Source organism: Maniola hyperantus, chromosome 25 (genome assembly GCF_902806685.2).
Source record: "Maniola hyperantus chromosome 25, iAphHyp1.2, whole genome shotgun sequence".
NCBI classification, from domain to species: domain Eukaryota; kingdom Metazoa; phylum Arthropoda; class Insecta; order Lepidoptera; family Nymphalidae; genus Maniola; species Maniola hyperantus.
The window spans coordinates 3159849-3177381 of NC_048560.1; the positions used below are offsets into that span (position 1 = coordinate 3159849).

General features: G+C 38.7%; 1 protein-coding gene across 25 annotated transcripts in view; it reads right to left on the bottom strand.

Annotated features, from left to right (window-relative positions):
• The window catches only part of RyR (Ryanodine receptor), a 127415-nt gene that overhangs the window by 77392 nt on the left and 32490 nt on the right, over window positions 1-17533 (bottom strand). For 20 of the 25 annotated variants that reach the window (XM_034981626.2, XM_069507040.1, XM_069507047.1 and 17 more), the window contains 17 exons: window positions 17325-17405; window positions 16689-16801; window positions 16032-16143; window positions 14607-14743; window positions 13325-13450; window positions 11624-11741; window positions 10706-10847; window positions 9736-9804; window positions 8474-8619; window positions 7604-7747; window positions 6723-6897; window positions 4215-4412; window positions 3609-3714; window positions 2329-2440; window positions 1806-1946; window positions 554-691; window positions 59-211 (listed from right to left, as the gene is read on the bottom strand). In XM_034981626.2, coding sequence (XP_034837517.1) covers window positions 59-211; window positions 554-691; window positions 1806-1946; window positions 2329-2440; window positions 3609-3714; window positions 4215-4412; window positions 6723-6897; window positions 7604-7747; window positions 8474-8619; window positions 9736-9804; window positions 10706-10847; window positions 11624-11741; window positions 13325-13450; window positions 14607-14743; window positions 16032-16143; window positions 16689-16801; window positions 17325-17405 — 2211 coding nt within the window. The remainder of the gene's footprint in view (window positions 1-58; window positions 212-553; window positions 692-1805; window positions 1947-2328; window positions 2441-3608; window positions 3715-4214; window positions 4413-6722; window positions 6898-7603; window positions 7748-8473; window positions 8620-9735; window positions 9805-10705; window positions 10848-11623; window positions 11742-13324; window positions 13451-14606; window positions 14744-16031; window positions 16144-16688; window positions 16802-17324; window positions 17406-17533) is intronic. The other 5 variants (XM_069507063.1, XM_069507061.1, XM_069507059.1 and 2 more) reach the window with 2 other exon arrangements.

Here is a 17533-nt window from a genome sequence, read left to right on the forward strand (position 1 = left end):
AAGTCGCGGGCATCATTAAGTTATACATAAAACCAACTAGTCTTCTTATAATACTCACAGAAACAAGTTCTCGTTGCTTCCTCCAACAGGATCCCGGTTATGAACCTGGTTAGTTTCCACGGCTTCTGCCAGCGCTTGCATGACGAACTCTCGCACCACTTCCAGCGGGAAGTACGGGGAGTACAGATTGCTGATTTCCGTTATGCTTTCCCTGTGGATTGACATAATATCAATTGTTTAGTACAATATAACTCAAAGCTAGCCTTATCTGATTGCTGTACAAATCAAGCCCGCGTGGGATGGTGCTAAGAATGCTGGCTACATTTCACCGTTGGACAGCCTCGACTGTCCCGTTTTAACTCTACAAAGTGCGCTCTATAGATCTCGGAATAGAATGAGATTTTGGCTTTGTAGAGCATTGTCTCTGCCACTCATACTATGTGACATTTTGTCAGTCTCAACGACAGAGACAACGCTCTACGAAACCATTATCTATAAAGTAGATGTATAATATTTTCTGCTGCGTATTGTACGTGTTGTAATTTGTACTCACGCTATGTCAGTCATCTTCATCTGCGGCCGCACGCTCTCAGTCTGCAGCGAGCGGAGGCTGTGTCTCATTTCCGGTTCCTCGTAAAGTGACTTCAGCTCCGGCCCCAGTGGGATCACAAACTCATTTTTACACGCTTCCCTGCATAGAAGAAAACCTTGAGTTAGGACATGGAATCTCCACAGACCGCCACTATATCTATACTAGTGTGCGAAGCGATTGAAATTCGCTAACACCAGAATTTCAATCGTGAGGATGGTTTTAAACTAGCAAGTATGTGGAATCCATTGGTAGAATATGCAAACCAAGACAGCATTGAACGACATCAAAAGTTAATAGCGTTGTGAGTGTATTTTGCCGGACAGCTCGTGAAGTTCCAGCGAAAAGAATAAGAAAGAGGGTAGTTCGCTATTGCCCTTGACAGCTCGAACTTCATCTCTCGCAGCACCGCAGTCCCGTCGTGACCACAACCCGTGCAATTGGGTTGAAATATCGACAAATAAAAACAAAAATTAATCGTGGTATGTACCCGTTATATACATTAAATTATAATAGGACATGGAACGGACTGAAAAAAGGTCGGCGGTTCAAACCCCGCCCGTTGCACTATTGTGGTACCTACTCCTAGCACAAGCTTTACGCTTAGTTGAAGGGGAAAAGGGAATAGTAAGCTCGAGTTTTGTCTAAACTATTATCTTTTTTGGGTGCTGTATCTCTAGAGAAAAAAGGAACAATTGTAGGATCATTCCGTTGTCTGTCTGTCTGTCCCATAGAATCATCAGGCAGGTATAATTGTTTAATAGTCAAACCGTAAACCGTGAATTTGTGGCTACATTACCAAAAAAAGTGTTCTGCATTTCTGTACGATCCGTGCGCAAGTAAGACTTACTTGATCGATTTTTACGAGGTAAGAAATCTCACTATGACTATGTAGCCTAGTTATACTCTATCCACAGAAATAAGTTAGTATAATATGACTGTTACGTTATCCCACACAAATGACAGACACAAAAATCTCCGTGTGTGTTAACTGTTAACCATTTTAAGGCACCCACCAATCAGAAACATATTTTCAAAAAACATTCGAAATTCAATTCTAAAATGTAGTTTCGTTTGTGATTGATTGGTTGGTAACTCAAAATAGTTAACGCCCACTGATCTTTTTGTCTCTGTCATTTGTATGAGATTACGTAACAGAGAGAGCCCTATGCCTACTAACTTCTTTCCGTGTATAGAGTATAGTGAGCCCACTTACATAGTAGTGGCATGTGACTCCAGATGCAAAGCTATGAGCAGATCATAGAATCCCTGTCGGAGCGGACCGGACATGTACTGCGACTGGATGGCATAGAGCAGCTGCTTTTGATCCACGTGTTGGCAAAGAGCATGGGCAGCTCTGAAAAACAAGTATTTCAAAATTGTTATAGTGAAGTGTCAAGGCGGTACATGAATTCATCGTCATGATTAGGGTCCGGATAAATATGTATTAAAAATACAAAATATGTACTACATATAATATAAACCAAAAAAATGTAAAAAACTTATGCAAAAAGTATGGAGTATAAAATAACAATACCTTTCATTTTCAACATTGGTTATTACAAAAAATCGTTTACTGTAGGAACAGTTATATTTAAAAATAAGTTATAACAATTTCCGACTCACTACAGAGCACGGGTCTCCTCTCAGAGTGAGAAGGGGTTTGGCCATTGTCTAATACGCGGGCCAAGTGCGGATTGGCAGAATGAAATGTTTATTATTATAGAAATAGTTTTTACCTGTAATTGCTCTGGTAGCACAATGCCGCATACAACGTGAGTGTATGGGAGTGGAAACTGAGCAGTTTGTCCATTTCTATCAGTTCAAGGATATCGATGCAGCGGTCCTCCTCTGTGAACGAGATAAAGTTCTAAACTAAAACTATCTGGAATCTAAATATTATAGGTCGGATTGGGTATTTGACTACATCAAAAATAAATTATTTCTCAGTGATTATTAAATAAAGGGTCTTCCAAAATACGTAAAATCCACGCCCTTTGTTGGTTTTAAGTGTAATAACCATTTTAAATAATTATCGATTAAACTAAAAAAAGCACGTCAAATGATTGTGACGTCACACACCGGTATTCCATAGAATCTCGCATACTAAGTGCGCGTTTTGATGTTTGATAAAAAGTTACTGATTTGACTAGTTGTCAAATACCGTATTACGGCGGATGTCTACCTATTGTCAGCAATTGCAAACCATGACGAAAAAGCTAGGTGCTAAACAACCGAGGCTGGTCAATCGCTCTAGGCCACTGTTGTTTTAGGACAACGCTTAACCACACATTGGGGCCGATTCTCTTGTACACAAATCTCTAAACTAAACTAAATTAACGGGTCTAAATCTAGTGCTATCCTTTTCCGCAAAAAACATTATGACAGGGATGGCAATAGATTAAGACGTGTCATTTTAGTTTAGTTCAGAGATTGTGTACAAGAGAATTAGCCCCACTGCACAACAGACGGCTACCAAATTAGAGGAGCTTCAATTGGAACGTTACAGAATAGAGAGCAAAAAATATAATTTAGGTTTCTTTTCCGCTGTAATGAGATGAAAAGTTGTGTTTCGCACGGCTGCAAAATTATTTGCACTCGTGCCTTTGAATTCCTCGCTACGCTCAGGATTCTACTTTTAACGAGCGAAGCGAGTGAAACTTTGAATCATTCTCTTGCTTGGAATTCAATACAATAGATACACTCGCGCCAAACAACAATTTTGCAACCAGAAATTTTTCATCTAAGTAGTGATATAATAATAATCATCATCAACCAATAAACGTCAATTGCTGGACATAGGTCTCTTGTAGGGACTTCCACATGCCACGGTCTTTTACCGCCTGAATCCAGCGGCTCCCTGCGATTCGTCTAATGTCGCTGTCCTCTAGTTCTCCTACGGATCTCCTCATTTCTGATTTGATCACGTAGAGAAGCTCCAAGCATAGGTCGAGTCAAGGTCGCTATTCCAGCGCGTTGTAAGTAGTAGTGACTGTACAGAATTTCAATTACCACTTACCAGGTATGTGGAGAGCCAGCATGGAGACAGCATCTTCGCACAGCATGGACCAACCCCGGATATCCGACAGCTTTAAGGCGTGAACTTGCAGTGATTGATTTGGAACCTTCAATTAAATAAGCAATAAAATTATAATAAAAAACCGGCCTAGTGCGAGTCAGACTCGAGCACCAAGGATTCCGTACTACGATCGTATTTTTTCGACATTTGGCACGATAAAGCAAAAACTATTAGGTAGGTATGCGTAAAAATAAATAAAAATCTGTTCTAGAATGTATGGATAAATCCCTTTCAAATGATACCCCACTTGGTATATCTTACTTTGAAAGTTGAAAATAAGTATTAATTATTTGTTCATGAACACATTTTAATTTTTTTTGTGATGTATCCACAAATTCACGGTTTTCGGATATGTCCCCTTAAGTGTGCTATAAGACCCTATAAGACCTACCTACTCGTCAAATTTCATGATTTTAGGTCAACGGGTAATTACCCTATAGGTTTTGATTCCCAGACAACGAAGTGATGTAAATGGAGTAAAATGAAGTGAACGATGAGTGTTCCTTTGTTACTTTTGACGTACGGAACCCTAAAAAGTAAACTTACCCTAGCCCACTGGTGGGGTTTGAGGCACTGGACCTTCAGCCTAGGCGGGAACTGTGGGTTGACGTGCTTGTCACTAGTGGGCAGCACTGCCGCACTCAACGGAAGGCTTGTGGAAGATCTGCCGAGCTCGATTTGAAGGATCTCCTTCGATGTTGCCTCTACGAATATTGCCGGGAACAGTTTGGTATCCGGTTCCATCTGGAATAAATTTTGTTGGATAAAGTTTGAAAGAAAGAAAGAAAGAAAGAAAGAAAGAAAAGTTTTTTATTTGATCACAATGAACACTCCTATAGGAATAGGATATGAGGAATAAACCTTATGGGCTGATTACACCTACCGATTAGTGAAGCGAGACAGTAAAATATCACACGGCCGAGACAGTGCTGTGGTGGCCGCTTATACGTATTTCGAAATTGCGCCGAGCACTCTTAAGTGTTTAAATACCAACCGAGTACTCGGCCGAGGACACTGACTCGCCACTGTACTCGTTAGGTGTAATCGTACCATTAAACCTAATTTAATTAACTACATAATAATTATACTTATAGGTAAAAAATATTCAAAATAAAGTGTCACGTGTGACCAAATATAGGTCTCGTGTTTTAATTTAATCCTAAGATGATACCTACTTAACTAATTTCATAAAAACTGCCGTACCCCTTAGCCCGCTTCCATCTTAGACTGCATCATCACTCACCACAGCTGTGTGTGTGTGTGTGTTTGTGTGTGTGTGTGTGTGTGTAATCAGTACCCTTATTATAATTGCGGAAGTGTGTTTGTTTGTTGGTTTATTAGTTTTTTGGTTTGTCCTTCAATCACGTCTCAACGGTGCAACGGATTGACGTAATTTTTTGCATGGGTATAGATAAAGATCTGGAGAGTGACATGGGCTACTTTTTATCCCGGAAAATTAAACAGTTCCCACGGGATTTTTAAAAAACCTAAATCCACGCGGACGAAGTCGCGGGTATGATCTAGTATAATACGAGGCATGCCTTTTAAGTTTTGTCGTTTGAAGAAAAAAACACAACTAGAACCTTATAGTACTTTTTATTGTTTTTCAAAGTATTCACCACGTAGCTTAATACACTTTTCCATTTGCTCAAACCAGTTATTATAACATTTATTCCACTCTAAAGTGGGGGTGTCCAAATGGCTGACTTGAAAGCGTCGACTGCTTCTTCACCGGACTGGAACCTTTGACCACGAAGACTTTTCTTAATTTTAGGAAATGTAAAGAAATCGTTAGGGCTTAGGTCAGGACTGTATGGAGGATGGTCAAGAATTTCTACTTATTCCTGCTTCAAATACTCAATCGTTTGACGAGCCCTGTGTGAGCTTGCGTTGTCGTGGTGCAGGATGATGCGTCGCTTTGAGTTAGATTTTCGAAGTTCGGCGATGACTTGTGGTAAACAAACTGTGGTATACCACTCTGCGTTAACCGTTCTACGATCTTCAAGTGCAATAGTCGCAACATGGCCGGTTTTTCCAACGAACGTGGCCACCATCTTCTTTGAAGTGCTTCGAGAACGAACAACTTTAGTCAGCTTTGGCTCGTCTTGAAAGACCCAGATTGTAGATTGTTGTTTGGAATCAGGATCGTAAGCATAGATCCAAGATTCGTCACCACTGATGATGTCGTAGACGTGATTTGACTCTCCTCGGTTGAACCTTTGCAGAGTTTTCTTACACCATCTGACGCGGGCCGCCTTGTGATCGTCGGGAAGCAGATGCGGTATCCAACGGCAAACTAGCTTTCTCACACCAAGCGCTTCATGCAAGATCTTCTGAATGGTTGTCCCTGAGATGCCTAATAGAGCCTCTATCTCTCAACACGTCACATGACGATCTTCGACAATTAGTTGTCTCATAGCAATGATGTTATCTTCAGTGAAGGCGGATTTTGGCCGTCCTTCGCGAGATTTGTCACTAACACTAGTATGTCCACGCTGGAATTCTAAATACCAGCGTTCGACAGTCCGCAGACATGGGGCTACATCACTGAACACAGATGTTAGCTCTTAGAAACACTGAAGCCGTGTCAGGCCTCTTCTAAAGTTGTAGAAAATTATTGCACGAACATTTTCCTTACAAAGATTCATTTTCGTACGTAACCTGACAGATTCGAATCGACGCTGTGACTAAACAATAGCATTAATCCTAATACTTTCAACTGTTTTGAGATTCAAAATTTAAACACATTCGAATATAAAACAGTTCCAAATTCAAAATTGCCGGGAAATATGGAAACGACAGAACTTAAAAGGCACGCCTAGTATAAAAGGAAAGGGTGACTGACTGGCTGACTGATCTATCAACGCACAGCTCAAAGTACTGGACAGATCGGGCTGAAATTTGGTACGCAGTTAGCTATTATTACGTAGGCATCCGCTAAGAAAGGGTTTTTGAAAATTCAACCCCTAAGGGGGTAAAATAGGGGTTTGAAATTTGTGTAGTCCACGCGGACGAAGTCGCGGGAATAAGCTAGTCTAGTATAATATAATATACCTTAAACTTAATGCTAGTGTCTTTCCCCTCGCAGGTGAAGGCCACAGTCCCAGTGGACGTGTCAACGGAGCATCCTATAAACATGCCCTGCGACGCGCCCTTGCCCGTGGCTTCGGCCATCACTTCGTTGTACAGCTCGTCGGCGCGGGCCATGTAGCAAGATTGACGATTTACACTGAAAATTTAAAGGTGACAAGATTATTGAAGTGAATTCTTAAGTACCGTTGTGATATTATAAAACTCTAGGAAAAGCTACATTAAAAAGAGACAAACACATCATCTCTCTATCTCTATACATAAAAATGAATCGCTGAATGTGTTGCTGATCGCAAATCTCGAGAACAGCAGAACCGATTTCACTAATTCTTTTTTTATAATATTCCTTGAAGTACGAGGATGGTTCTTACGGAGAGAAAAATTTAAAGTATTAAAATTTATTTTTTTAATTATTTCACCGGTTTATTTAACTGACAAATTCTATACCAATCGAAAGTATGAAGCCCATAGAATATGCAAACGTTATTTTTTTCCCCGGATAGGCAAGTATAAACAGGTATATCGATACTACTAACTTGCACCGCGTTAATGAATAAAAGTTAAATGAAAATAAACATTTTTATTTCATTAACCCAACGTTTGCATATTCTATGGACTTCATACTTTCGATTGGTATGGTTTTTTTTTTTTTTAATATTAATTAATCATCCTGGACTGAAACTTTTTAGGCAACCCATATTATGCAATATAATAAATAATAAAAAAATAAAATGAATATAAAATACGTTTCATCCATTAACCAGCTCAGTGAAGGTCGTTCTATAGCGGGATCCAATACTAACAGTGAAACGGTCAGTGATGATACCTAATTAGTAATTACCTACCTTTCGACAACACGATCGTAATCATCAGTAATGATGACGGACGACTTGGTGACTTTGTTCTGGTTGAAGTCCTTGGAGTGCAGATGGTATTGTGTCGTCACCCAGCCGATGTAAACGTGTGTTGGGTCTTGACCGGGGAAAATTCTGTTGGAAAAGAAATACTTATGATACCTATTGATCATCACTGTCAAGGATTTCGTACCCGAAGGGTGCCAACGGGGTCCTATTACTGTCCGTCCGTCTGTCAGGGGGCTATATCTAATAATTCGTGATAGGTAGAGTTGAAATTTTCACAGAGTATGTATTTCTATTACCGCTAGGTATAACAACAAATAATGAAAATTTTAAAATGGCCGCTATAAAATTTTACCGATTTCAACGATAATAAAAAAAAAAAATATGGGTATAGGATAGCTAGCTACCTTTTTAGGATACATACATTTCTACATAGGAAATTTAAAAAAAACCCAAATCCACGTTAACAAAGTTGCGGGCTAGTAAATCGAATAATAAATATTATATTTACGTAATTTAAAAAAACTTACTTGGCCAGCGTGGTAGACTAAACACTTCTCACTCTGAGAGGAGATCCTTGCTCTGTATTAAACCGGCGATGGGTTGATCATGATGATAAAAAAAACTTCAAACGCGACTCGTTAGTCATGTGGCATGCGAAAGTTTCTACTTTGCAATCGAGTTCGACAATTCGACTCGAGAGCGCGCGCGGCGAGTCAATTTACTCGATTGCTCGAAACAATCGGACAACATCTCAATGGTTTTATGAAAGAGCGAGAGAATCCTTGATTCGATTGAAAAATATCTCGATTGTTGAAACATCTAAGGTATAAGTATCTAATGACGAAGACAAACCTGACACCATAGAAGTACTCGTTGATGAGCTTCAAGCAATCCGCGTCGAATATTTCATTGCCCACCGTCTCCGTGGCGGCCGCGGATAGCGTACCGGCTGTCATCTGCTTGCGGTCCAGTGGTGGGGTTGCTACTGCAAGGTTGTTCTGAAAGCGTTTGAACTATCGTAAGTGATTTCCATTATGGATATGGAAGAATCCAGCGGTATTTACTGTAAAAGTTTGCAAACCGAACTGACAACTTTTTAAAAAAAATATTTTACAAAATAAAAATAGGTATATGTTTTAATTCTATTTGTAAATGGAATTAAAACAATAATTTAAATAGAACACTGGATATAGAATTCTTAAGAGATATTATGTAACCTCCTCGAAGGTTCAGGCCGGACTGACTCTAAAGGTCTGCACTCTGTTACCCTTTTGTGTTCAAGCCAGACCTGTTCCTTAGTCAGCCTTTATGGATACAGTTAAGGGGTGTAACAGAACGAATACAGCATTTAAAGTGTAGTAAATAATAATAATTGTAAAAGTTAGAAAAATAAACGAATCACCTCATTTAAAGTGCATCTATGAAAAAGGAGATATTGGTCTTAAACAAAAAGATAAAGCTAAAATAGGTACGTATATAAAATACTGGTTAATTTTTCACATCAAATTGCATCAAACATTAGTAAAAAAAACAGAAGAAAAGTTACGTTACTTTAAGCATATTAAAATTTAGTATCATGAAGAAACGATTATGAAAGTCGCTTACAACAAAAAATACTTAATTTAAAAGTTTTTAAAAAACCACGACTGCGGTTTGCACTGCATCCTTTTCAGCCGCCATTTTGCCTTTTTAAGAATTTTATGCACCCAGTGACATTTGCGCTATCGTTTTCGTTACGAATCTAATAACGTACAGTTCTTGCATTTCACGAAGACGAGTGAACTTTACTTGTGGTTATGTCGCATACATGGACATTGTATAAGTGTGCGTGCATATCGATTATCAAATCAATCAGTCACGAGCAAGCGCTCGCAAACGCATACATTTACTTTACCTTACTTATACCGATACCACAGAACTATTTGCCCTCTCGTGAAATGCAAGAACTATTATCATATTTTTACAGGTCAAATAAGTACATATTCAACTCTCCTTTTGGGCTTCGTTAAAAAGATAAAAAAAACGGGTCGAAGAAATTTTACCAAATTAGTAGATTCTTAAAAGAAACTGCAAGCTATCAGAAGATCAAAGCGACGAAATTTAGACGAACTTACATTTAAACCAGTTTGACTTCCGTACAAATTCGGCCTACTTGGCCTACCCTGCGCATGCCTTTGTATTGCCTTAGGAGAAACATAAGTCAAACAAAATAATATCAAAACTTAAAACCAATTGTATGCATTGCAAATAATAAACCCAGGGATAATAAAAACCGGTCAAGTGCGAGTCGGATTCGCACACGAAGGGTTCCGTACCATCGTACAAGAAATAACATTTTTTTTTAATTTTCATGGCAGCCATTTTGAATTTTTAATTATTTTGTTGCTGCAACGGTAATAGAATGTATTCTTATTCTAATACGTAGGTAGGTACTCTGTGAAAATTTCAACTCTACCCGCTGACAGACGGACGGACGAACAACGGAGGCTTAGTAATAGGGTCCCGTTGGTACCCTTCGTGTACGGAACAGTATGGACGAAACTATTAACTACTATGGATACTAGTTAACAATATAGGTTTATCGTGTCACTGAGATGGTTCGTGAGGATGATAGTTGACGTAAAAACTGGTCAAGTGCGAGTCGGACTCACACATGAAGGATTCCGTACCATCATATTATGTACTTTTAAAATACTTTCAATTTACATGGCAGCCATTTTGAATTTTTTATTATTTGTTTTAAAAGCGGCACTAGAAATACACATTCTGTGAAAATTTCATCTCTCTACCTATTATAGTCCACTGACAGACAGACAGACGGATGGACGGACAGCGGAGGCTTTGTAATAGGGTTCCGTTAGCACCTTTCGGGTACGGTATTGCGGAACCCTAAAAATCAAGGAATTCAGAAGCTGTCTCAGTTTAACGGTAAACCTATGTATGATCTATTTAGAAAGGGTCCAAACTACTTCAAATCTAAATAAAAATTCTACTTAAAATAAAAATCTATGGAAGGATTAAGGATTGAAACTTGGGTTCAAACAAAATTTAACTTAACTACAACGAGATACGGTTGTTATTTACCTGAGATACTCTAATTTGAGGGTTAGGTCTTCTCATACCTCCTCGGTCTGGGGACACTTCAGTATCGCTGAATGGGTCTGGTGTTTTGGATTTACGGGTCTTGCCCCTTTCGCCGCTTTCACCGCGTTTGCTTCTGAAGAACCTAATAAAAATGTCATATTGTTATTCATATGAATAATGTCACGTGTTTTATCGACCTTAGATAAAAAAAAACTGGTGAGCCCCTAACCGGTGTTTTTTTGTTTTATTCTGATACAAGTTAGCCCTTGACTGCAATCTCATCTAGTGGTAAGGGATGATTTTTTATTAATTTTATTCAGTTGTTTTTATCAAAATGTAACCACCACCAGTCTCTTCGGAGGCGTGGGTGCGATCCCACCGCTGCCACCATGTTGTATTAATGAAACGCGTCTCGGATGACAACTAACTGTTAAACTAGCGACCCGCCCCGGCTTCCCATGGGTGCAATGTAGATACTACTTAATATGTTGTCATTGAGGTGTCATTGCCTCGGAAACTCTCTAATGAGAGGATTTTTTTCCGACCTAATTCACATTATTTCAATTTCTCTAGGATCTCTAATTTTTGGAGAATTAAACTATAGCTATAAACCTTCCTCTTGAATCACTCTATCTATTGGTGAAAGCCGCATTAAAATCCGTTGCGTAGTTTAAAAGATCTACGCGTTCATACATACATACAGACGCGGGAAGCGACTTTATTTTATACTATGTAGAGATACCCACAACAATAACTGTCATTACAGGGTATAATGGATGATGATAATAAAATCCATATAATGCAGTCTAAGATGGAAACGGGCTAACCTGGAAGGGGTATGGCAGTTTTTATTAAGCCCATACCACTTTTGTTTTTACACGGCATCGTACCGGGACGCTAAATCGCTTGGCGGCTTACTTGAAAGGAGATCTTCCTCTCTTTTCTGCCTTTTTGTCTTCCGGAGACAGACTGGTCCCAAGCTCATATTTTGCCATTTCAGCTTCACTGGTAGAGCGATGCATGCCGTTTACAGGACCTGCAAAACATTATCGTCATTAAATATGATTTTTCTGGTACGGTACTTTTTTTTTAAAGAACATTAGCCATGTTAAATGAATAATATTCCCCTTTACTCTCCAACTAAGCGTCAGGCTTGTGCTAGGAGTAGGTACGACAATAGTGCAACGGGCAGGGTTTGAACCGTCGACCTTTCGGTTTTCAGTCCACTCCTTTACCCGTTGAGCTATTGAGGCTCTCAGTCTCTCTCTCTTTTCGAGTTAAATATCGTTAGGTCCAGCTAAGTACTTTGGATCGCAGGCATAGTTCAGCTTTGTTCGCAGGCTTTATGGTATATCTAAGTCTAAGTATAGTAGCGGCAGAGAATAATGTACATCGATCTTCATCATCATGCAAGCCAAAGAAAGTAATAATTTTTGAGCCACGATGATGGCATTATGAAATGCTAGTCATCATTTTTTTTTAAAGAATATTAGCCAAGTTTATCATGCTGACTAATATTCTCCTTTCCCCTCCAATTGAGTGTAAGTAAAGCTTGTTAAATTTGAAATGGAGAAAGTTTATTCCCCGACACATTTTATCTATCTCGGAAATGAATTCCGACGTGATATTTAAGAAACCTATATCCACACGGATGAAGTCGCAGCCATCATCTACCTACTTTGTTCTTTATAAGATTTGTTTAATAATAATAATTCCGAAACAAGAAACTATGTAGTAGAATCAGACAAATTAATAAACCACCTGAAAGAAACATCGCAAGCTAAATTTAAGCAAAGCACTTTTGACTTGCTTGGGTTAGTGCTAAGCTAGACACATTAGTAACTGCAACGTTGCATCGTACGGGAACGCTAAAATGCTTCGACTACTAAGAAAAGGTTAGGATAAAATAAGCGATAATTTGGTATAAGGCACTTGTCTTACCGCCGACGAGGAAGCGACTAGCTATCGACTATTTTATGGCCCAAGAAACGCATCACCGATGTGTGATAAGCGTGTCAATTAAAAAACATTGTTGATTGCCAACTGTACACACTGTCAGCAAGAACTCTCTCACCATTAGTTTATTTTATTTTATTGAACCACCAATTACTTTATCGCAACAGTATATAACTATTTTATCGCAGCAACAAGAGCTATCAAAGAAAAATACCTATTACTCAGCAATGCTCTCTTGGCGATCAAAACACTGGCACAGTTTGCGCAAGAATTAAATGCCTGTCAAACTTGTACACTTGTTCTTAGGCCAGTGATAAATAAAACTATACCAATTACACACTCGCTTCTACGTACAGTACGCGGCCAAAAGTAATGTACATCGGCCTTTAGAATGACATTTCGGCTTTGTAGAGCGTCACTCATACCTATAATATTATGACGGTTTGTCGGTCCAACGACGGAAACAGTGCTCTAAAAATTTATCTCCTTCTAAAGGTCTATGTACATTACTTTCGGCCGCGTACTATTTAGTTGCTTGCCAACTCGGTTCTAGTTTTAACTCAACTAGTTTCTTGCTAATCGTCGGCGGTCGAACAAGTGCCTTATACAAGAAATGTAGTGGTTGTGTATAAAGCATAGCTAAATATAGGTATCGGGGTAAACCTGGTTGCAAGTTATAATTCTGAATGGTAACCCCACGAGACATGGACCCCTTTCTGGGAGGTTTCGAAGGTTGCCTTTTGACTTTAGAACTCGGCATCTCTTCTTGGTTTTCGTCGTAGTGCAGACCTTATGGGGAAAAGGGTATAAAAGGGTAAAGAGATGCAAGGTTGCTAGCATTCATAATACCCCCCGTACCCCCCTTACGCAACAAAAATTAAAGGTTTTCTTATTCAGTGTACGTACATTATTTACAATGGGTAAAGTTGCAACAATCAAAGATATACATTCAGGGTAAAAATTGTACACTTAAAATATCATTACAAGTAATTATGTACAGAGTATATTTTGTAATACAAACATAGCCCGTGCTATGAAGCTATATAAATATAAAATTTTACAAGGAGGACAATTTTGAGAGAATTACAAATTAGAGACTTTGAGTTGAAGCTTTTAACATCTATAGTCCGCGACATGTTGAGATGGCAGGCGGGAGTCGCCCCGCACATCCGCACGTCACCCGAGCTCGCCCGCACCGGGTTAGCGCAGAGGCTGTGCGGGTTTGCGGGGCGTTCCCTCCCCGATTGTCATTTCAACCTGTCGCGTACTATACAGTGCGACAAGGCTCTTTTGGCGCGTGGCGAAAAACGAAACTAACGCCGCCATCTTGTAAAGTGTCACGCTGCCCCCCTATATGCGGTGTTGCTAAGTAAAAAATCTGAAATTCACTGTTTTAATTTAATTTGTTTATCAAATATTAGATTTATTTATTATTTGTCAAATATTAGAGTCATTCCATATACCTACATAACATCACGATATATCCTGATAATATATACAGCATTTTGTCTGCATCTTATAGCTATATTTAGCACTAGGTAAATATAGGTAGTATTTGAGCAGATAAACATGATAAGTTGCAAGTCCATGGCCTAATAAAAAAGTTTTTATTATCTATGGCTAATTAAAATGGTTTTTATTATTCCTTCTCGATTTGGAAACAGGAACGGCTTTCCCGATTTCTCATTCAGTTAAAATTAGATAAAATTTACTCGATTTTCATTTTCAATATATTCCGTAAAATTGAGGAGATTTTATTTGCTGGCAGCCTTTGTTCTACAACTACGCCCCCCTGTCAATGTCATTCAAGTGCCAAAAGAGCCTTGTTTGTCGTACTGTACGTTGTTTTCAGTTTATACGAAAGGACCAAGATATGACAACACAGTCACAGTTCATGACAGGAACTTATAACCTGTCGTGAACTGCGCTTAGGATGCAGGAGTACCTTTAATATCGTTCATAGTGAACCCGCTTCTCATGATCTGGTCGATGTGTGCTGGCATCTGGGCCTCCACAGCCTCCTTCATCAGAATCTGCTGTCGCTCCTTTATTTCCACCCAGCGGCGGGCTTTCTCTTGCTCACTGTATAACACAAAGTTTACATGCACAAGGAATATGCGTATACAGTGTTACCAGAACGCTAGCAAAAACTTAGCGTTATTGTTACACTATCCAATACCAAAAACCATTTGCCTCATTTTGTAGTTTTAAGTGATTTAGTGTTTTTCAAACCCGCAATGTATAGCGTGTAAAACTCGGGTCAATGCCCCACCTACGACGCGGCACTGGTTCCCAGTGACCTACTTACGCAACGTTCGTTGACCTCTAGCGTCAGTCAGATGTTTATTTGTAATATATCGTGAACTTTTACAAAATATAGGATTTTTCATCATATCATATTAATCATCAGTACTATCACCTGTCTTCGTTTTTGCTAGCGCTCTGGTCACACCCTGTATGCATATTAATATCCTAATAATGTCCTCCCCCGACAAACCCTCTTTTTGGGCTTCGCCGCAATTATCGGGTGAAAAATATAATCTCCGTAATACCCTGAGGTGCGATTGTGTAAAACTTGACCATGAAAATGGTTATCATTTAATAATAATAATAATAATAAAAATATATTTATTTAAGAAAAAATATTTACAGGTTACACAAATTCAGGTATAATCATAAACTCGAAGCTTGAGTTTTTCCGTATACCGAAGCCGTTAACATTAGGTATCTACACGTCACACATATCTTATTAAAAGCTAAATAACAACACTTATAAACTAACAACATTGAACCAAATGTACGGTGTAATTTGATGGCTTAAACGTACGATTTCAGCTGTCAAACGAAAATTTCGTATTGTGTAAGTTCATAAATGCCATAGCCATTACATCGTTATGTAATGGTTATTTTAGACGATTGAGTAAAGCGTGACCAGAAATATAAAAAACATGCTCTGGGGCGCCACTTTTATGGTCTATGGTCATTAAGATTCTTTCTTCTTCTTCTCAATCTTTCACTCTTGACAGAGTGGTCGTGGCTAAGAATTCTTCACTGCTGCTCGTGCGATCTCCCTCCAGCGACTTCTACTGGTGGCATTATGTGCACACGCCGAGACAGGCGTGTTTGTTGCAGAGCAGATTACGTCCGTCCACCTAGTTGGGGAACGCCCACGTGGACGTGTGCCCTCCACTCGACCTTGTACCACGAGGTGTTCGATGGTACCACTCTTCCTTGTAACGTGCCAAAAGAACTTGTGGTCATTAAGATGGTCTTGTATAAATTAGTTCCATGGGTCTTCCGCAATAAGGAGAGATGTTTTATTTCTCTGGTCAGGCCTTATGTATGTAATTTTATGTAATGATTGACTTACTCTATGAATTCGGTCTGACAGATTACAGGAAGTGACAGCCTGAGGAATTCCCAGTTAGCCTTTTCCATTGTTTCGAAGGTGTTGTGTGAGATCTTCATACATGGCGGCGTATCTACGAATGGAAATAAAAATGTTTTATATTTCTTTTCTTTTTCGTACTTACTTTTCTTTGGATAGTAATGAAAATGGAAATTGCAAAGAAAAAACCGGGCAAGTGCAAGTTGGACTCGCACACGAAGGCTTCCGTGCCATCTTAATATCAGTAATTATATTTTCAAAAATCCTTTCCTAGCTGAGGTCTACGTCATAATAGCTCAAATTTCAGCCCGACCAGTCCAGTAGTTTGACCTGTGCGTTGATAGATCAGTCAGTCAGCTTTTCCTTTCATATTTATTTATTTTATTGTTGACAAAATGACAAAGAGTAACAATACCTACAGGATACACTTAAAACAAATAATTAATATATATCGAAATACACTGAACAATAAAATGGCTACAAGGCTACCGATAGATAGATGCGCATTTACAGGTAGACACTGAGGTTTTTATTTTTATTGTGAGATATCGGCTTTCATTGAAAATGTTAGAATGTGCAAGAAAAAAGGAAACTTAGGTAACCACACCTAAGTTTCCTTCTGTCTTAAACTATGCTTACCAGACCCAGCTGGTATTCTTGTAACATCGATTCTGGTGTCAGCCATCTCGTCCGTGTTTTCAAATATAGGTTGGTCCTTCGTATACCAATGTGTTACGTCACGTTTCATATTGCTACAAAATAAAATTCATTTTTATAGATTGAGGAGTTCAAACTACATTAGCGATTTTTATAAGACTTTCGATAATGTATAACATGAAATCATTATTTAAGAAATTATAGAAATAAGGTTGTTCATGATGATGAATGTAGTAACTTGTAGTGTGGCTAATTATATTGCACACAAAATCTTAACAAAATTACAATGACAGGTTTAAATATATTACAATCCTTTCATATTGCTCCCTACAGTAAAGGATTTCGATTTTAGACATATCAAGTCAATTTAGTTTAGAGATTGTGTACAGCAGAATTAGCAACATGGTTGTTGATTGTAAAGATTCAATCTAATACAACAAGAAAAGTTACCGAGATCAGTCTCAGTTATGAGTGTCCCAAGGCTCACCTCTAGGTCCTTTTATGTTTTTGATGTAGGTATAGAAACAATTTTATGGAAAATATTTGAAGATTATGTATTTTAAATCGGACAGGCTTAGAAATTTTAGTAAGAAAAAAATACGTTAGTGATATACATACACACAGAATGGCTCATAACCCTCTTGTAGACCGCAAGTGGTAAAATATTTCAATGAGTTGACGTCTTGACCATACGATAGCCTGAAATAGAGTCAGTACATTATTCTTAAGATCACAACACAAGAAAATTGTTGATGTACATAATAGGCAAACTAGAAACCGTAATAAGCTCGCGACTCCTACGTTCCGCCTCAGGAAAGTCCAAAAGT